Source organism: Salminus brasiliensis, chromosome 20 (genome assembly GCF_030463535.1).
Source record: "Salminus brasiliensis chromosome 20, fSalBra1.hap2, whole genome shotgun sequence".
Taxonomy (NCBI): Eukaryota; Metazoa; Chordata; class Actinopteri; order Characiformes; family Bryconidae; genus Salminus; species Salminus brasiliensis.
Window position 1 is genome coordinate 16096564 of NC_132897.1, and position 21867 is coordinate 16118430.

The 21867-nt window shown below is 39.9% G+C and overlaps 1 protein-coding gene across 4 annotated transcripts; it reads right to left on the reverse strand.

The window, feature by feature from the left end:
• Positions 1–1209: 1209 nt before the first annotated feature.
• Positions 1210–8777, reverse strand: pias2 (protein inhibitor of activated STAT, 2). Of its 4 annotated transcripts, none has more exons than XM_072665090.1 (15): positions 8458–8777; positions 7553–7639; positions 6733–7189; positions 6532–6619; positions 6312–6362; positions 6122–6212; positions 5780–5914; positions 5562–5667; positions 5271–5344; positions 4994–5154; positions 4765–4898; positions 3056–3233; positions 2653–2792; positions 2513–2550; positions 1210–2268 (listed from the first exon to the last, which is right to left on the reverse strand). In XM_072665090.1, exons 3-15 carry the CDS (start codon positions 7184–7186, stop codon positions 2083–2085), a joined length of 1836 nt encoding a protein of 611 aa, XP_072521191.1. In that variant the 5' UTR covers positions 7187–7189; positions 7553–7639; positions 8458–8777; the 3' UTR covers positions 1210–2082. The 4 variants fall into 4 exon arrangements, with proteins under 4 accessions (XP_072521191.1, XP_072521188.1, XP_072521189.1 ...); XM_072665087.1 differs by having other exon boundaries at positions 1210–2271; XM_072665088.1 differs by having other exon boundaries at positions 1210–2271; positions 8687–8774.
• Between the last annotated feature and the right edge of the window lie 13090 nt (positions 8778–21867).

Sequence of the window (21867 nt, forward strand, 5' to 3'; positions counted from 1 at the left end):
GACTTTGGGGAAAAAGAACACTTCAGTGTTTTTTCCACCATCCCTAGTATATGTAATTATTTACTGTTCAGCGACAATGTCAAATGAGAATACAATAAACTGAGGGGAAAAAAAAAAGGTAAAATGATTAATAGCATGTTTAACCAGACACTGTATTAAAACACCTTTAAAACATTACCTTTAGCACCATTTTAATAACATCAGCAATGTTGTAGAGGTTATGTTGGAAAACAGTGGGATGCTTTCCAAAAAAGGAAGCTTTTTGTTTCCAACTTTGTTTACAGGGAAATATACAGCTAATCAAGCACTTGCTACACAATTGTGCCTATTTTATAGTTCACTGCTCTGTGCTTTAGAGTGGTTCAATATTTTGAGGCATAAGCATTTAAAAACTCCTCTGTTAAACAAATGTGCCAACAGCTGGAATGCAAAAAGTATGGCTTTAGTGTTGAAACTATAGAGACCTTGCCTATGACTTAATATCCATTTAAATGTGTAATTTCTTAACCTTATACAATATCTGAACATACAAGAAGACCAACATTTTAAATTTTCTCTGCAAAGCAAAATGTCCTGACATCCATGTTCCTCTTTTGGTTAATAAGTTATTAAACAAAACACGAACAAAAAAAAATTCTGGCGCTATACAAGATGTTTTTCAGCCCAGCTTATTAAAAATGCGAAATAAAAAGTATTGCTTCAACCACAATGGGAAAAAAACAAAACAAAACAAAAACAAACAACACACCCACATACATCCAACCATCTCCATTGCGCTTGTACTTACATGCTTACTCATTAGCAAGGTAGAAATGTTCCATCCGTTTCTAAGTCCAACCAAGTGGTCAAGCAATTCTTGTCCCATCTCATATTTTCTCAAAGATCCCCAAGGGAAAAAAAAAACAGAACAAAACAAACAAACAAAAAAAAACTGCTGATGGCTGGGAGCATGCAGTAGCGCCACAAACCCAGAAATAAATTAACCGATATGGGTCATTGCACCCTTAAAAACATAAAGGTAGGTTAGAAGAGATGCAAGCTGTGAACATTAAATTGGTATGGTTATCCATAACTGTTTGGGAACAACAACATTAAGCCAATGCTCAAGCTTAAAATTATGCAGTTCACGATTTGCAAAACAATTTCACGCAGTCAGAAATTGATCTGTTTACTAAGAACATCATACTGAAATCATTGACAATTCTGACATATTTTTTTCCATTTTAATTATAAACATAATTTGAGTTTTGAGGTGGATATTCAAAAGTACAGTTTAAATAGTAAAAAGAGGACAACGTTCCCACATACAAATATAACGCAGGTCCACAAACAAGGTTGGTAATTAACAAAATGGAAGAAAATCATCTGACAGGCCCTAAAAAAAACCCAAAAACTACAAAGCCAAAAAAGAACTAAAACAGTGATACAAAAAAAGAAAATAAAACCAATAATTGCTGAGTAATCTGACATTTTAGCTGAACCCAGATTAAAGCCTATGATTTTAACCATTTTTTAACTATGATTTTAACCATACTGTGCAATAGAACATATCAAGCTTGTTTTATTGCTAAATTAGGACCTTTGAGATGAAGTAAAATTGCACTGCATACATTGGTTAGCACTACAATAAAATTCAGAGCTGCCCCAGAGTGATTTCACTTAGTTTCCAACAGAAAACCCTGCTCCACTCAGTTTCCAACACAACGTGCCTCCGTGAACTCAACATGTGCCCAGTGTTCTCAGTCCACCATTTCATTCACGGTTTTGCTTGTTCAGTCCATTCAATCAAAAAGGCAATGGGTATGAGTCAATGAGTCACTGTTACAACGGTAAAAAGTTATTTTAAAAATCCAAAGGACAATGGGGAAGGAGGACGAGTCAGGCTGGTGCTACAGACACCTATACGCAACGCAAAACATGCTGTTTCCCATTGTTGCAGTAATCTACAGCAATTTCAGCTACCGTTATTGTAAGTATGAAGCTTAACCACAATAGGGTCCGGCATCAGTTTATGAAAACGTGGCCCATGGCAGTTGGCTTGGTGATTGTGTAGTGCTGGCCTGCAGTGACCGAAACCTTGAATCAGTCCAGAGAAATAATGTCCGACAGACTGGAGGATCCTCCAGTGATGACTCCTGTTTCGTGACTCGAGTTCCCTCCGTGTGTGGCTGCCTCATACGGGACTGATGAGGACACAAGGCCAGCGCTGGTAGTGGCACTCTGGATGCTGCTGGAGAGGCTGTCAAGGAACACAGGGCTCCGGTAATGCTGCTGGAATACAGGAAACATAGTTAGCAGTGAATGTACACAGATACACATCCTCATTAATGTCAACGAGAAACCATTTCTACAAACACAATGTTCAATTAAATAAAAACACAGATTTTCAAATAAAATTTTGGGGAAGACTGCATAAATATTGCAAGTTTCAAAAGACAGCCACAGAATATTTTGACCAAAACAAGTGACCTTTTAGGGGTCTATATGTACATCCAGACTTGAAGACACATACCTGCGGGTCTCCTTGAAGTAAAGAAAATAAATCAAGACCTGTATAGAGCAAAAACAAAAACAAACAAAAGTCAGAAATTCAAAATTCATGGATGACACCTTTTTTTAATTACCTAATGGATCATTAAGATAATAGCATACTTTGCATATCGGTGGGAATAGTTGATAACGTTGAATGGTGGAATGGAACTGCATAGTCTGCTATGGATGATGTTAGGTATGAGGCATCCAGTGCCTGGACGTTTGGCACTCGAACCGTTGATGGCTGATAGGTCAAGACCCTGAAGAAAGACAAAAACAAAAGGTCATAAACATGCTTCTAAAAGAACCTAAAATAATTCTACTTAGCTACTACAAACAACGTGTTCTGGTTATTTTCTCAAACCTGCTCAATTAAATATGTACAAATCATCAGTGCATCACACAACTCATTGCATTCAATATTTATTGCCCTTTAACAGTCATGCAACAGCATGTAGCTCTCCTTGGTCTGACTAGACATGTCTAAAACAATCAACGAAAAACAATGAAAGCTACCACTGACCCTTTACTATGTATCTCCTCTGGTTTGGACATATAGACACAGCGCTTTTTCAGGGGAGGGTCTGGTTCATCTTCATCATCCGAAGAGCTTTCAAGCGTCAGGTCAATCACGTCTGCCTTCTTTGTGCTGCTGGTTTCTGTGTGAGGAACCACTGCACTCTGCCGGACAGGGGCAGCACCTGAAAGGTAATTGGAAAGAGTTGGTCTAGAGGTCAAGGGTTGTGCAGACCCAAACAATTTCTCCTTGATTATTCTGTCCTCTGTCAACAGTCAAGCCGTGCATACCCCTTACACATTCTCCATGTTTAATGTTACAGACTTACTCTACAATAGATCGAGATAATTTTTTTGACAAATTTCTACACAAAACAGCCAACAATGACAGTTTCTAGACGTTTGTAATAATTTATTTTACATTTTTACACCCCATTGGTATGATAACTAAAAGTAAGCTATGGTGCATTTTCTTTCCACTGATACTATTTTAGATGTTTCTACAATTTAATTGTGGGAAATTCAATTGATTGGACATGATTGTGGCTTGCTAACACCTGCCTATATAAGGTCCCACAGATGCAAACTCCAAGATATGGGGTCAAGGGAACTATCTGCAGACCTCATAAACCGGATTGTGTCACAGCATAGATATAGAGAAGGGTACTGAAAAATTGGGTCATCTTCAGAGGTCCCAAAACGCACAATGGACACAATCCTTTGTAAATGGAACATGTTTGAACCACAGAGAATCGTCCTAGACCTGGCCGCCCGGCCAAACTGGGCGATCCGGGTAAACAGGCCTCGCCAGATGAAAGCCACTCCTTAGTAAAAGGCATATGACAGCCCGCTTGGAGGCATTTTGAGGACTTTTTATTTAAGAGAAACACGATTCTCTGGACTGATGAAAACAAAATTGAACATTTTGGCATGAATACCAAGAGTCACGCCTGGAGGAACCCAGGCACCGCTCATCACCTGGCTAATACCATCCCTACAATGAAGCATGGCGATGGCAGCATCATGATGTGGGGATGTTTTTCAGGGGAGACTAGTCCTGATAGAGGGGAAGATGAATGCAGCTATGTATACAGAGATCCTTCAAGAAAACTTGCTCATAACCTCAAACAGGGGTGAAGGTTTGCCTTTCAACATGACAAGGACCTAAGGTACACAGTCAAGATAACAAGATAGTGGCCTCAGAGAAAGTACATGAAAGTCTTTGAGTGGCCAAGCCAGAGCCCAGACCGGAATCCAATTGAACATCTGTGGAAGGAGCTAAAAATGGCTGTGTACCAACACTCCCCATCCAACCTGGCAAAAATGTCCAGAAAGAAGTGTGCCAAGCTTGTAGCTTCCTTTCCAAGATGCTCTAAAGCTGTAATTACTGCCAATCAACCAAGTATTAGGCTAACTGTGTGTACAGATACAGAACTGCTAGACAACTAATTTGTCAGTAAAATAAAATTGCATATATATTTTCTCTCTCTCTCTCTCTCTCCCTACATGTATGTATGTATGTATGTATGTATGTATATATACACATATATATAAGATAAAAAGAAATCACAATTTTTGGATGCTGTTTTAAATGGCAAAAAAAGTTAACTATATTGCAGAGCAAGTCTGTACAAGAATGTCACAAGAATGATTAAGTCTACTCATTTCTGAAACGTATGTTGTGAGAAAAATGTGTTGTTTCTGAACTTAACTTACACTCAATTTTGGGTATAATTGGAGATGACACTTTCAGCGCCTCCTTCTTTGGTCTCATTGGACACCAGGTCCCGTCCTCCTGGAACTTAATTTCATCAACATCTGTGCAGTCATTTAAAATTTCCATGAACAGCCTGAAAGCAGACAGAATTACGGATTCTTCATTATCTAGGGTAAGTTGTAAACTTCATTATGTCAAACTTGTCGATCACAACCAAGACGTACTGACCCATCTATAATCAGACTCTCATATGTGGCTTTCTTGTCACACACAGGGCAGATCCAGGTAGGTTTCTTCTCATTCATCTGCAGGTACAGAGCAGCATCAAAACACTGCAGATGAGAGCAGGTAACGGCTCGACAGGGAACCGTAAGGCGCATCTTTCCAAGCTGTAAAACAAGAACAACTTCTCAAATAAGTAATAATATATGCAAAATTCAAATCACAAAAGTAGATATAATGTATTATGCAAAGATAAATAATACAAAAGGCTTTCTGAACGTACCGGGCACATAAGAGACACTCGCAAACTGGTTGTAGCTATTTCACTGTCAGGGTCTGCTGTGAGCTTTTCTTTTACTGAAAACACAATAATTAAAAGAATGAGAATTGTTTTTCTGTTTAATTAATGCTTTTAAAAAAATAAGCATGAGTGACATTTTTTTTATTTATTTTTTTTATTTGAGTACAGAAGACATGTCAAAAATGTACTTTACAAGAATAGCTATTGAATTTTTAAATACCAACAGATCTGGGTCTATTAAGGATTTCTAATAAATGTTAGCCATCATCTTACTTAGTGCTCTAGAATGGTCAGGGTTCCTGATCCCTTTCATTCTTAATCTTTGCAGTAACAACGGTGATGTTAGCTGCCGTACCAAGTAAACGGACATGGAGTATGTCTGTGGGTGGAAATGCAAAAGAGTTAATACAAATGGTTAAAAAAACCCAACATATATTAAGTTTTTATATTAATTTTCTTTTACACTTCAAAAGCTGAGGTGAATTGTCTACCTTCCCAATTTCAGGCGCCCACGTGATCGATATCTGATTGGGTACTGCAGATGACAATCGGACAAGAGACGTGATGTTCAAAGGTCTCCCTGGTCTCTTCTGTTCTACACCATTTTTAGGTGGCGGTGCATAGCCCTATCACAAATGCAAGATCATGATCATCTTCAGATTCGTTACTCAATCACTATGGGCCAGTTTTCCAGAAAGGGATCAAGCTGTGTTCTGAACTTCACAGCATTTTGAATAAAAATGTTTCACGAAAAAGAAAATATACACCATGACTACATTTAGACCTTGTCTGGGAAACAAGCCCTAAATGTTGAAAGCCATAGCATTACTCACTGGTAAAGGAAAGAGCTTCCCATTGACTTTGATGCAAAGACTGTTGGGATAGTTGTCCTCTTGAGGGCAACTGGTCTCAGAAAGGCAGAACCTTGTACATTCCACAAAAAAAAACAAAATAAATTACACAATAAGGAACCACAACACACAAGCACAAAGTATACAACATTCAACTGACTGCCATTCTTACCGTAACTGTATTTGAACCATATAGTCTCTTCTGCCACCAGGAAGGAAATCCCTTTTAACAAACAACAACATTTTTAACATAAGAGACACAGATACACCATCAGTAATTTAAAACAAGCCACAAACAAAAACAGAGAACCAAACCAGTCACCAGAGATAATAATATAAAAATAATAATTAATGAATTAATTAATTAATAAAAGACATGAAGTAATTCTTACCGTGAAATACAAACTTCTCTCACTTGCTGTGGAGTCAAGGCAAAGATGAAGTACTTTTCCTGATGAAATCTCTGTACAGTGCTGGGCCCTGTGTGCAAAGTAAGTATGCATCATTTCAAAATTAGGTTTAAAAAGTAAATACCTTTGAAAACCCTAAAACATTAAAAGTGATTAAAAAACAAAAAAGGCAGCAGTCGTTACCTAAACTTGATGGCTTTATCAAAACATCCAACACATCATAAAATGGGAGGGACTTCATTTGGACGTCCGGGTGGACGGGGGGCATAAGTGGGCTTGGCTGCTGCATGTTCATCCTGGGTTTTGAGTCATGAAACACTGGGGATGCACAGGGGACCACACGGGGATGCACCAAGTCTGAAGGATTAGCACCAAGAGAAAGCTCCGGACTAACAACCGCCGATCTGTCCCCCGTCTGAAAGTAAGACTTTATGCTTGACAACTCTGACAGACTGTCGAAAGTCCTAGGAAATCTCCGGCGATACAGTTCCTTGATTTTAATCTGCACAGCAGGATTACGGTCACTCTTTAGCAAATGCAAAGCTCTCAGCAGAAGTTCATGCTTGCGACCGCTCTTGTTCCTTCCAGCAAAACCTAGCAGTACCTGCAGCTCTGAGACACGGAAACTTGATACCATATTCTGCAAAACAAATACACAGAGGCATTAAAACAAGGAACTGAAAAAGGTTACAGACACAGGGTCAAAGCCTGACAGGGTAGATTTGAATTTTTAACAGATTGTAAAATCTATTCAGTCACATCCTATGCCATGCTGTGTACTGTAAACATGAAAATAATGGGACACATATTTAAAGCAGTCAGATTAGCAATTATTAATAACAATTTAAGGTATAGAAAATGGACTAAGTCAAGGTTCCATTCACATGAAAAGCTGAATATGGAAACAGGCACCCCCCAGTGTAATACATTATGCACAGTTGACCTCCTCCCCAAACAATCCCCTACCAGAAATCCCCAGAAGAGTAAGAAAATCTCAACTGACCCTTCAACATATGGTCCATGCTTGATCGTTCTTACTTGTTAATCCTTTTTTCTTTAAAAATCCTTTACAAATGAGAGCGAATTGCATCTAAAATGTTAAGAATAATTCCAAAACCCATTAGATAAGACACTGTAAACAAGACACAGAACAGGCTTAACAAGAACATTTAACCGAACAGGAAACTTCCTAGTCAGGTTTTATGTAAAAGGTAGCCATGTTTAACTGTTAAATAAATGGGAAGATAGCTAAGATCTTCAGGATGAGAGACCTAGCTATAACATCCAGGACAAAGGGGAGGCTTTATGGATCTACAAGTATAAATACAGTACAGACAGTACAGTAAAAATGCCACATCTTGTCCAAGTTATTTTTAATAATTAAAAACGTAAAGCAACATCAAGCAGATGACCAGTGACCAGACATCAGCACTAAGGCTATCTAGCTAGCACTAGCTAGCTACGTCTTGCAGGGGCGCTAACGAAGCAGCGTTGCTAGCTAGGCACGCAAGTCAGCTGTCAGTTGACTTTCTGCAGAACCAAAACAAAGTTATATGTCCAGTTCATTACAAAATTATCATCATCAATTCTTATTTCGACTCTTAAATACTTGCCAATGCAAGTTCTCTAGCTAAATAACATTAAGCAGCTGTGCTGGCTTTGCATTTGTTTGGAGGAATCCTGTTAGCTAGCCGCTAGCTTAACTTACGATGCTAGCGGACAACAACAAAAGAGAAGCCAAACATTGGCGGAGAGCCTCCATCGCTTCAGCTCAGTCGGGACGTGAGGCTATTTTAAACAAAGTCTCTTGCAGAATTATCACACAGTATGCTGTGAAACTTGGAAGAAAAAATCCCAAAGCATTAGTATAATAATAACAATAATAATATGTAGCCGAAGCCAAAGCACCTTGATAAGCTAAAGCAGCAGCAGCAGCAGCAGCAGCAGCTCTCTAGTGGCACTCTAGCAGCTCTCCGGCCTACGACTCTCAAACACACCGCCGGTCTCTGCAAAACACTCCCAGGCCGCGGAACGGCCGTCGTGTTCAAAAATAAAAAAGACAGGGAACAAAAGTAAACTTCCTTTAAGCTGTGAGGAGTGAAAAGCGGCTGCCAGCTATCATAACACTTGCGCCTACCCGTAACTCCTCAATATCCGCCATTTTCTGGCTCGGTTCATCCTGCCGATTGACCGGTCAGGGTTGAACTCGGCTTCGCAGCGACAGCCGCCGAACCACTGTCCCAGGAATTCACTTTACCGAGTCGACTCATTCGAATCGCCCGTCTTAATGAATCGAACGTCTGATTCATCCGAGTCCTTTTCGTCGTTTATTATAAGCGTCGTGCTTTTATATATATATATATATATATATATATATATAAACTGGGCTATTTTTTCTTTCTTTGCCACCCAGTTATGACCAAAGTTTGGGTTAGGGGCGTGGAGCAGATGCTAGGTTATTCTGCCAATCAGGTGCCAATCAAGCACCTGGTGATACCAGCAGCTCAAGCCAGGGTCAATAGATACAGTGAAGTAAGCTGTTTGGTAATTTTGCCATGGGCGCACCCCACAGATTCAGCTCCACTGCTCATCCTACAAATGCAGGCTCCTTCCAAATGTGGCACCATTTAAAAGGTAAATTAACAGGCTTTCCGACATTTTAAGATTTATTATCAAGAAACAATCTATCAAACACACATTTCCTGACTTTTCGTGCTAAGTTTATATATTCTGTTTATTAGGCTATTAGGAAAAATATTCCAGGGCGAGCTGCTACCCCTTGGCGCCACCTAGCTACGTCTCTAAACTGTGTTAAAAAGGCTGTATTAGCCTATGCTAGCTAGCGACCTGTAGCACCAGGCGCACAGCGAGTGCAAACAACACGGCAAGAGCAGCAGACAAAACTACACAGTTCCTCCCTAATATGGTGCAGTATTTATGCTCTGGTTTAACGTCGTGAATTGGGAAACATTTTATCCGAATGATCATTTGATTTTAGCTTAATTATGTTGACCCAAATCTGGTGGGTATGCTTCAATTGAATCCTTCCACTGCAGGGAGTCGGTTCGCCCCGGTTTACTGAAAAGAGCCGGTTCAAAAGAATGATTCGTTCACGAGCCGCCTGCTACACTGACGTTGAGTTGCAATGAGCAGAAATGAGAATAAACTGGGCAGATTTGACTTCATTAACAACAGTAAATATCATTTTAGAAATGTAAAGAAAATAATCAGTTCGAGAAACTCACCCTCAGCGACTAGAGCAACAGTGTGAGCGCGCGCTCCGTGAGGCACGCAGTGGTCTTCAGGTGGCAATATGCTATGTATAGAAGAGGAGTGTAAAGCCACATTACAGTAATGGACAGATGGGGAGTTTTGGATGACCTGAAGGTAACTAGATAAGGATTTCATGTAGAAAAAAATAGCTCTGACCAGTATTAACTAAACTGGTTTACACTGGTCTGAAGCTGGTTCAATTTGTCACCCAGTGCAGTCCTGTTGGTCGGCCAGCATACCCCTGCTAGAAAAACAAAACCCCCAGCATGGCTAGCTCAGCCTGGGTAAGCTGGTTGTCCAGCTTATTTTATGACCAGCATAAGGTATGTTTTCAGTCGAGTTGGTTGGAGATGGTTGGAGACTAGCAGGCACACCAAGCTAGTGGGCCAGCATGATGGCATGAACGTTATGCCGTGCTGATTGACCAGCATGACTAGGTATGCTTTCACCTGGATGACCAAATCTCAACCACCTTGACCATCTGAAACCAGCTACCACTACAGGCTGGTCACAAGCTGGATCTCTCAGCAGGGATCAGTGTGGAAAGCACAGCATGTTGGTGACCTCAATATTCAGTATTCCCGTTCTCTGGGGCTGGGGAGAGGTGTAGCAATTTCTAAACTTGTGAGGAAGCCTACTACTCAAGCTGTGGGTCTCCAGTGACGTAGGAGGGGGAGCCCAATCTCATCAGCGTGGTGAATGCCTCATAGGAAGCTCAGAGGAAAATGTACAGGGTTGTGTGATGTGAGTTTCTGGATTGATCGATCCACCGAACATGGGAGTTTTTCCATAATCTGCCTCCCTTAAAGCCTCCCAGTGGGCCTTTGAGCTGTTGTAGTTCTAGCAAGGTATCCGTTAGTGTTGTCAGTGTGAGATCATCAGTGTAAACTCACATGGTAGCTCAAATGGTCAGCAAGGATTTAAAATATGAATAATGGTTGATGATTTAGCAGACTACAAAAAAGGTTGTGATTTTTGTGATTTCATAAGGGGTGTTACGAAGTCCTGACTCTAAGGTGCATTTTTTTTTTTTACCTTAAAGTAACAGATTCAGAATCATAATTCAGCTCATAATCAGATATGCTGTACTGATTATACTGGTGTTTCAGTTGTACTGGGAGTGGAAGGTGTGAGATGTGTAGTACGGAAGTTGAACTACTTCACTACTGTACTTAAGTACTAAAATGCTGTATCTGTTTCTACTGGAGTATTTTTTTCTTATTATTCTTCTACTTCCACTTTTACTTCACTACATATTTTGGATGAGTTTAATACTTTTACTCTACTCTACTATGTTACATTGTTTATGTGCTGCATCGTTACTCGTTACAATACTAAAAAAAAAAAAAAAAACATGCTGCCGTTCTTCCCAGCATTGCCAGACACCTTTAGCGTTTTTTTAATAGAGGAGCGACTAGCGACCAATCTATCGAACTTTTTCTGGTGTTATTGGAGACTTTTAGAGACTCACAGGTGAACACACATGTTCTTCAGCTACTGGCACCTGCAACACTCACAGTGCTCGGTCTCACAGTCAGAGGAGACCCACACTGCGAACGAACTGCGCATGCCCAAATCCTTCTACAGTCATAAAGTTACTTTGAGAAGTGAAAGCCTATTTCAAAGGCAAAAACAAAGTTTATTTATTAAGAGGGTGCTTCTTACTCCCCTTCTCCCCCTCTCTCACAACGTTGTTCCTTTTTTCTACAGTTAAACAATTATGCAAATTAGGAGATGACGTCAACAGAAGAAACCCCATCTTCACTGCCTTTAAATACTCGTATGTGGCCTAATGGCTTGAGATCTTTTAGCTGTAGTTAAGCTCAGTGTTTTAAGCTGCTTTCCTCACCGGCTTTTTATATGTGAAACACTTGTATGTGGCGGGTTGAGTCAGTTCTGTTCAGCCTTTCTTATGGGGGGTGAGTTTGTTTAGAGAGTTAATTGAAGAGTTCATGTTCATGATCTTTTGCAGTCCTGTCCTTGTACGACAGCCAAAGGAATTGTCAGTCTTTAAGTCTAAGCATTTAAAATAATATATAAACACTGATATTCAGACTTTTGACTGCTTTCTGTAATAACTACACAGCACAGTACTTGTACTTTTACTTTCAGTACTTAAGCAGTACATTTTAGAGTAAACTACATTTACATTACATTTATGGCATTTAGCTGACGCTCTAGGTGGGCCAATGTAGTGTTAGGAGTCTTGCCCAAGGACTCTTATTGATGTAGCGCAGCAAAGTCACCCGGACCGGGAATCGAACCCCAGTCTCCCACGTGGTGTGGTAGCTCACTTAAGTACAAAAAATGTTGAGTACTCCAAGTAAGTCTGGAGCTTAAAGAACACCTCTACTTCTACTCAAGACACTTTTTTTTGATAGAGCACTTGTACTTTTTATTACAAGTCTGGGTCTCTAGTACCTTTTATACATGTCTGGTGGCCACAATAAGGCATACACTAAACACTGAAGGTCTCCATGCCCCGAAAACACCTCTAATGACCCAAAAGCAGTTCAAAGCTCAAAACATAAACAAAAACAAAACTGGAACTGAAAGATGTGAAGACTTTAATAGGTAAAGATGTTTTATCTCACTTCGTCCTTGAACCAGAACCTGAGATTCTCATCACCTGATCTGGAACAGACATTCTGAAGTGTTTAAAAAAAGGACTAACCCATTAAGAAAAACAAAAGAATATTAAAATCAATTCTTCAGGAGCATGGCAGCCAATGCAGAGATGCTGGAAGAGGTCCAACATGTGCCTTTTTTGTTTTAGGTAGTCCTGTAAATAAATATAATAAAATAAATGTAGGATGTGTATTTCTTTTTATTATTTCAGTCTTTTCAACATGATTTCCTGAATTCTCGTTTGGATAATGGTGCAGTGCCTTGATTTGTCCAGCAGAGGGTGGTATCAGTGTGTCTCTTGATTTTGTTTACAAATGACATCCCAGTGAGCCTTCCTTAATGCACTGTTCTCAGCAGTACAACCAATGCTTTTACATGTGAACTTTTTTCATTGGATACATTTAAAGAAAGAGGATATACAGCATTCACATCTTCCTCCCAATAAACCTGCTGCCTCTTCCCCTTTAAGATCTAAAAACCTTCTGCAAGGCAGTGTTATCATTACATGTAAATTATTGGTTTTGTATTCAGTATTTTGACTTTTTTGCATGTTTATGAAGCCCATTACTCTCTCTTGGTTCATAATCACTGTCTATTAATCAGTGTCTATTAAAGGGTACAGATTGTTTTTGTAGTGGTCAAAGGGCAAAACCCTCATTCATCTTTGTTCAGTGAACTTGAAAGGTCTGGCAGCAGTGCTGGAAACTAGAGCTCTGCCTCCTCGGAGGTAAGTACGAAGAAAGTTCTTCTATTTTCAACCATTTTTGTGTTGCTTATTCTGTTGTATTTATTTATAACAGGATGAACCCGAACAAAGGATGAAAACCATTGTTTGTTTCCACCTTTGCAGTCATATAACACCAGGTACTAATGAAGGTGGCAAATCTGAGGCCGAAGCACCATATGGTGATTTGTGGCATTTCTATTTTGAGAACACAGCAGATGATGGAAAAATATGAGATGTGAAATGTTTTACTTCAGAGTGCTCTGTCAATGCTAGGAATAGTTCGTTAGTTTGTACTAATAATTGGTCTTGGAAACAGTAGTAGGAGTCTGCTTTTTCATAAACATAAATACATAAAGTACATATACATTTTTAAAATGTTGAGAAGGTTAATTTGCATGCATTGTTGGAAAAGGTGAACGAACACAAACACCATAGTGAGATTATATTTTGTGCCAGATATAATAACTCGAGATGAAGAGAAATCAGTGGCTGCCACCTCCCTGTTCTGAAGCTTACACCTTCAAAATAAAATTTCTGTGAATTTTGTTGTTGGGCTGTGATTTAGCCAAAAACGGAGAACACCGAAACGTATCAGTGATATGTAAAATTGCAGTTTTTAAAAATGTGGTCCCGGTCAAGGCTTCACTCTGACTTATTTTTTTTAAAAATAAGATATAAAATATAAAATATAATCACAAAATATAATCTCACTATGGTGTTTGTGTTCGTTCACCTTTTCCAACAATGCATGCAAATTAACCTTCTCAACATTTTAAAAATGTATATGTACTTTATGTATTTATGTTTATTTTTATTTTTATGGCTAAAATAAATTTTCTTGAATGTTTATTTTGTAATTTTACAGAATTTGAAATGTTTGTTCTCTATGCCTATTTCAAAGTCAATGTATTTATAAAGCATTTAAATTTTCATTACCTGACTTTTCTCAATGATTGTGAACAACACAACTCACTGGCTAATTAAGTTCTGAGACTTTGCTAAAACTTCTAAAATCTAAAAGCTGAAATCTTTGGAGGTGCACAAACCTTTGCATAGTGCTTCTTTGTGCCCTAAACCTTAAATGCTTTTGGCAGTTCATTGTGCCCAAACTTTTGCATGCCTCTGTACTATGAAACACATTGTTGTGATGTTGACATGTGTTCACATGGAGTCTTTTGCATGGAGAATGATCTTATTACAGGATACTTTCCCTTTAAACGTGGTTGTAACAGATTTGTAGCGTGGGAATCAAAAACATTTACAAGGAAAATGAAAGGAAAAAAGGTACAAAATCAGGTGCAAAAACTAGGCGAAATGGAATTACAGCCCTCTTTTAAAAATTGTTTATTAGCACTACAATTATCGTGAGAGTCTGAGGCTTACTGTTTGTGAGCAAAATTATATTTGACTTTTTTTTTTTTCTCCCTCCCTGTAACACTCCACTAACTTGGCTGTATTTAGATGTGGGGACTTGGACTCACTGATCTTTTCACCTACTCCTTCATACAATTATGTAATCAGCTAATCGTGGGGCACCAGTGCAGTACATAACCTGAAGCTGCTGGCCTGTGGATGCATGATTATGTTCACATCAGCCATCAAAATTAGAAGCAGTTTCTGAATTAATCATGCCCCTAAATAGAATCCCTCATAAGAGCACACATTTACAAATTAGGTGGTAAATAATGGGCTTCATTAGTTGTATCAGGTCTCAAATACAAAAGGACTGTCTGGAGGTTTGTCGACTGTGACGTTTGACTGCACGTCCAAGATAGTTATTCCAAAAAGGTCAGAGAAGAGATTGTTGTCTTCACAAACAATGTAAAGGATACAATAACGAAAGCAAATATACATTTGGAAGCATAGTTCACAACTTCCAAATTAAAGGAACACTGGCTACGGTACCTAGACGTGGCAGAAACGGGAAACTATCCTGAGGAAGCAGGTGGTCACAAACTGTAGCAAGATTTGGTGATACAGTAAGGTGCATTCTAAGCGCTGAAGGTCTCCATGCCCGAACATCTCCGCTGACCCAAAAGCAACAAGAACAGTCAGCTCCAATCTGCTCAAAACAATTGCGAGATTCTGTTCTGTGGAAGTGTTAAACAAAGCTGGAACTTTTCAAGCTTATGAATCAGCGGCATGTCTGGAAGAGAAAGGCTGAATACAGCGAAGCACAATGGTGGCTTGGTGATGCGTTGGGGCTGCTTTGCCCTTTGACAGTGGAAACCTGCAGCAAGTGGAGATGGATTGACTCAAGTATCAGGAACTGCTAAGCGAAAAACATCATGCCTTCTGTGATCATCATCAGTGGTCACAGGACACTGTTGGCTGGGTGGTGTATACCAGGTGTACACTAATATACCACCACATCAGTGTCACTGTAATTCTGAGAATGACCCACCACCCAAATAATACCTGCTCTGTGGTGGTCCTGGGGGTTCCTGGTCCTGGGGCAGTTGTGGCTCAGTGGTTAGAGCGCCGGGATACGATAACAGGGTTGTGGGTTCGATTCCCGGGCTCGGCGAGCTGCCACTGTTGGGCCCTTGAGCAAGGCCCTTTACCCTCTCTGCTCCCCGGGCGCTGGAGTTGGCTGCCCACCGCTCTGGGTGTGTGTGTGTGTACTCACTGCCCCTAACACGTGTGTGTGTGTGTGTGTGTGTGTGTGTGTGTGTGTGTGTGTGTGTGTGTGTGTGTTAGGGGCAGTGCGGAGGACACATTTCGCTGTACACTATACAGTGACAAATACGTGCACCTCTACCTTTACAGAACAGGGTGAAGGGAGGCTAACAAATCTGCAGAAAAACAGACGGACTACAGTCTGTAATTATTAATAATTAATTATTAATTAATATAATTAACTGTAATTATATTAATAATTATTAAACTACAGAGTGCTCCTGTATGGTAAGAGGAAACTGTTATGGCTGATCTGTATGTATTCAACATAACTTCATTTAGAAAATTTAAATGAATTTATGAATGAATTTTATTTTGAAATGCTCTGTTGTGGAATTCTGTATCCGGACCTTGAACTTATAAACAGTACCGTGTAAATGTCTCTAAAATGTCTAAAACACGGTTTTATTTTAATTCAGATTCGCCCTTCAACAGACGCTATTCATTCCTGAAAAGATTCGATATAAGACCCATCGCATAACGAAGCAAAAAAATAAGTGAAAAAGCAGAACTCTCAAAAAAGAAATGAATAAGTGCAAGACCAAGAAGACCACCTTAACGTCCCGTTCATTAAATCGCCCAAATCATCCGTTCATAAAATCACCCAAAGCACTTTTTCTTTAAAAGTGAAAACCTCCAGAGGTCTTTCTGCCTATCCCTCCACTGTAAGATGACTCAGCGCTGCGGGTCTGAAGGGATGTGGAGCTGATCAAGAAGCTCTTCGTGAGAAAATCAGATGGACAAACAAGAACATTTGAACAAATAAAACCACTGACACTGCTGGTGTTCTCGGAATCATGGATCACCCTCCCCAGAATGCAGACCCCACTGACTGTGAACATGATGACATGGATGATGAACTTAGACTGATTTTTGCAGAAACCCTGAAAGTGGGTGTCGTGAGCAGAATACAGGCTGTAAACATTGCAACATCTGATATTGGGTTTAGTTTTAGAGGCTATATTTGCTTTGTTTAATTTGTGGTTTTTGTCCTGATGCTGAATGAATGACTTGTCCTTAATGGCCGTTTTGGCTGGAAAAAAGAAATGCATGAAAGGTGGCCTCTGACTTTTGCATTCTTAACTTTGATTTCAACAGATCCCTCTGTAAACATTGTGCCCCTGATATTTCATGTGAAGATGCATTACCAAATGATCCCATAAATAATGGTGTGAATTGCAGTGGGGGTAAACTGTGCAGTGTTTGACAGTGTGAAAACTGCTGTTTCACTCAGTTATGGTACAGGTGATTGATAAGGGCACACACTGTAGCCGTTTAAGCCCGTAGCCTGGCTAAAGTGCCGATGGCATCTAATTACCTCCCCTCTCCCACATGAACAATCTGCCAAAGGAACACACACACACACACACACACACGAGACCTTGCCTTTATTAACCTTCACTAGTGTTATTGGCAGTAGTTTGACAGAAGCAAGACCCCAATTATTGTTAGAATCAAAGCTGCTGCTACTAAGCCCAGGCTGAAGCATATAGAAGCTTGTAGTGCGAGAGTGGCTTGTTAGGCTGCTTAGTGTTGACTCCACTGGGACTCTCTCTCAAGTACCTGTCTCCTCTAGCGCTGTTATTCGAACGTAAAATCGAACGGGTGGATGTTGCCCCAGCCATTTTTCCGTCAAGTACGAACAGTGCTTTTCTCCAGGGTTAGCAGCAATTTGTGGTGTATCCCGTGTCAGTTCCAGATCTAATATCGGGTTGGTGGAGTCTCCCACTAATTTGCTACTGTTGACATATTGATTGTGTAAGGTTGAGTGCATTATCACTAGCACTAATTAATTTAATGACAGATTATCTTTACTGTATTTGATTGACTGATACAGTGAGCAGTTTCTCCATTAGGTTGGATAACGCCATCTGTTGAGAGGCTTTCTTTATGCCTAGCCATCTGTAATTCCTGAGCTTCACTTAATAGCCTCGATTTATCTGAAATGGAAAGAACTCCTGGAAACTTTTAGAAGCGTTTCATGACTGATAGACCAAGAGAAGTGGCCCAAGATTGCCTGGCATAAAACTTCATAAATCACCTTCAATTTATGTATCCATTGCTGTGGTTACTGTGTTTTTTGTATCTGTAAATGAAGGCTGTATAACATATTTTTAAGAATAGATTTGTAGTAAAACTACCATGGAATATCTCCCAGTCGCTGGCACAGCAGGTGGGATGTACTATGCAGCTCCAGGGGCCTGGGGTTATGAGGTCTGTAAGAAGTTTGGTGTGTTCTCCCTCAGCCTGCGTGGGGCTCCAGGTACTTTGGTTTCCTCTCCCCTCCCAAAAAACACACATGGTACGTGGAATGGCTATGCTAAACTTCCCCCTAGGTGTGAGCGACACAGTCTGTGGTACCCTGAAATGGACTGGCGCCTTGTCCAGGGGGTTTTCCTGCCTTGCGCACAGCGTTTCCAGCTATGCTCCAGACCCACTGCGACCCTGACCAGAAAGCTGTGGATAAAACTGAAGAATGAATGAATACCTCTCATTGTAGGAGTGACACGATTTTATAGTTTGGCTTGAGGAAAAAAAAATCACTATTTTATTGTTGCTAAAACGTTGAAAAGAACGTTAAAATGTTGACTAGAACATCTATAAAAAATAGTCTTTTTTATAACTTTTAATTAGTCACGGTATGTGTTATTACTGAATAAGATTATTATTCTTTTTATTCTTTTTTATTATTATTGAGAAGTTACCATTTCAGAGATTGTCATGACTGAGAATATGCAGGAAAAATCAGAGGGACACTAACTAATGTGTTTCTGATTGCAGAAAAGAAATGAGACCAAACAGCAGTTACAATGTACACTATGTCAATGTTTGTATGTATAAAGATATTTGCAGCAATTAGTTGTAGTCCTATAAGTAGTTCTGATTTATTAACTATAAACTACAAATATCTGTGAGAGCAGTGTGATGTTGTTGGCAATGAACATAGAGGCACACTGCTATTGCTAGTTTTGCTGTACTGGTACTGTAAAGCCCTGCGATAACAGTGCTGAGTGATTTCAGTAAAACTACCGTTGTAGGCAGAGTTACAATTTGTTGTTCCTCCGTACATTAACAGTCTCAACATCAAACCACATGGCCAAAGTCTCGATGTGCTTTTTGTTTTTCCAGATTAATTGCATTCTTGCTTTAGCTTGCGTGAATGGCTAGAAGCAGCCAATAGGCTGGTGATCAAACCACCATTCATGTGGCGGTACCATGTCCCTTTGTGATGTGGAAAAGCTGTGATCATGAACAAGGCCCTCCATTTGTAAGGCAAAACAGAAACATAAGCAAAGGCTAGCACAGGCCAGCTGTGTTTGTTAGGATGTCAGCATGTTTGTAGCGATGCATTCATCACTTCGCTTCATAGCTACAGCCTGGCTTTGTGTGTTTTGGTGAATTTGCATTCTAAATGTTTCATATCATCCACACAATGGCGGCCTCCGAGTCAGTGTAGTGTTCGGACACCTAGTCTGGAAAAACGGACGGACAAAAGAGGCGCATTGTGAAGTGTTCGCTGATTTATCTGTGCTTGGGGTTGATGAGTGAGCTTGATAGTCACTGATGTATGACTAGAAGGGGGTTCAGGTTATAATGACAGTGAGTTCCCTCTGATATGTTGGCTATTTCACACTGAGAAATCCTGCAACATGTATTTTTCTCAATAAACGAGTGGGCACATCACTTTAGCATTCCGCTATTAACATTCCATATTGACACCAGGCCTTATGGCAGGTTAACTTCGATTTATGGCTGGTCGATGAAATCCAGGCCAGAGGCAATTTACAGTGAATCTGACGTGATCAATGGCTGATTATTTCATTGACCACATATCCTGTTACTATGGCATTTGTCGTCATAGCAACCACTGGTAATTATGGCAACACCATTTTCAGCATAGCATAGCCCTCCACGTTGTTGAACGCAAGCGAAAAGACATTAGGGCGAGTTGATCACCGGCAATTTGGCAGTTCGACAAAGTAATCCTTTATGGCTGCTGTACTGTTTAAATGATCATATTTGCCTTTTGTTGATCTTGATTCTCACAAATTACCAAGACACGGAGTTCAATAAACGTCGACTGGACACGTGACGAGCCAGCGGAATTATGAAAGTTTGATATTTTAAAGCTGCAGGTCAGCCGAAAATGGGTTATAAGCAGTAAACGCTAACCGCAACCTGGAATCTTGGTCCAGAAGATCATCTCAGAGAGGATTTGAGGGTCTTCTTCACGCATCATGGAAGGAATCCACTCATTCTAGAAAAAGACTAATGGACTGTGACCTAGATAGCTGCCTGAAGAAAATAATCCCATCACAATGCATTAGCCCTTCACTAACCCCTAGTTAATAACAGGAATGTATAGCCCACCCCCACTCAGAAATCCTTCATGCTCACAGCTTCAGCAAAACAAATAGAAGAGGCACATCCCATCAATGCTTGTTTGTGTCCTTTGACAGCCAGGTTTCACTCTGTTTCAGAGAGTCAAAGAAGGCAAATGAACTCATAACCTGAGGGGGGGGGGGCAATACAGGTGATCCGAGTGAAGGGATATGAAATCTTTGTCAGAATTTCTCTCTCACACACACTCAGACACGTTTATTCTAGTTTTTACATGGATGTCTTGGAACTACTTTAAACTGGGATCCAGAAATAGAAGTGTTGCTAAGTGGCAACTGTAGTTACACTATATGGACAAAAGTATTGGGACACCTGCTCATTAATTGTTTCTTCCACAATCAAGAGCCTTAAAGATTGTATCCTGCTTTTGTTGAAGTAACTGCGAGCATTTGATTGCATTTGATCGTGGGTGGGGGGTGGTAGTACGAGTTGTGAATGAGATTTATGAGTTGGGTAATTGGTGATCCAAACTGGGAAGTAGATCTCCCAAAGATGAAGCAAAATCTTAAATTAGTCTTTGTATTTTTAGTAATTTGCTTCTTTTTTTTGTTATTATTCAGATATGGAAAACATAAACTTAGGATTCTTAGAATAAATTAATGAAAATGGAATTGTCTTTCCATTTTCTTAATTTAAAGTATATTCACAACTTTTATCTCATATTTAGGGAGTGTGAGTGCCATTCCATTTCAGTTTGTGTCTCTTCAGGTCACCTACTGTGATTTTGATGATTTCATCAGTTCACAGCATAGATTTTGTTTGCGCAAGTGATTCTGGACAGTGGAATGAAGGTTTTGATTTCCTAATCTTACCAGCATATGAACAGCGCTCTGAGCAATTTCTTGGTCTTTTACAGAGCCTTCCCCTGCATTCTCAGCACTGACCTTCTCAGACCTTTAGACATTTGCTTAGAAGAGTTTCAGATGTTTTTGAAGAATTTTAGCTGACAGTTCCTAATCACAGCCTGCGACATGCCTCAAGCCTTCTTTACTAATCTAGGTCTAAGACCCTGTCAAAGTCTATGCAACACTTTGCTGTTAAAAGTAAAAGATATTTGAGGAATTTTAGCAGGTTATTTGGTTTAAAACGGTGGAGGAACCTTCAAGAAAAAGTTTTTTAGAAGAAAAACGTTCATTGAAGGTTCCTTAAGAGTTTCCTCTACAGTTTCAAACAGAAGAACCTTCAAAAGTTCAAAAGGATCTTGTACTTTTAACAGTTTAGGCCACACTGATTTTTATATGTTATGGAAAACAAAAGAACTGTGCATTATTTGTTAAATATGCTGTGTTTTGATGTTTGATTAGCTACAGAGTCCACTATTTCTCAAATACAGGTAACTAATCATAACATGTTCAAGAGTGAAGAATTTATTTTTGTTTGTCTTCAAAATTTCCCCTTTTTTTTCTCTCCGAATCTGGTATTGTTTATTAACTTACGCTTTCGTAACTCCCCCTAGCTCCAGCAGTGCTCTCTACACTAGAAGGGTAAGGACTTACCATGTCTCCTCCGACACATGCAGAGCCAGCCACTGTCATTTATCAAACGGCACTGCCGCGCAGTGACCCGCTCGGAGGAAAGTGCCGGTTCCCCAGCTCCCCAGCCACTAAGAG

Excerpts from the sequence above, each read along its gene's own strand:
- pias2 (XM_072665089.1), bottom strand. The coding sequence starts at position 7,186 with ATGGTATCAAGTTTCCGTGTCTCAGAGCTGCAGGTACTGCTAGGTTTT. Across the intron at positions 6,363-6,531 it reads AGAGAAGTTTGTATTTCACG|GGATTTCCTTCCTGGTGGCA; the intron begins GTAAGAATTACT and ends GTTTGTTAAAAG. Across the intron at positions 3,234-4,764 it reads AATTATACCCAAAATTGAGT|GTGCTGCCCCTGTCCGGCAG; the intron begins GTAAGTTAAGTT and ends ATTACCTTTCAG.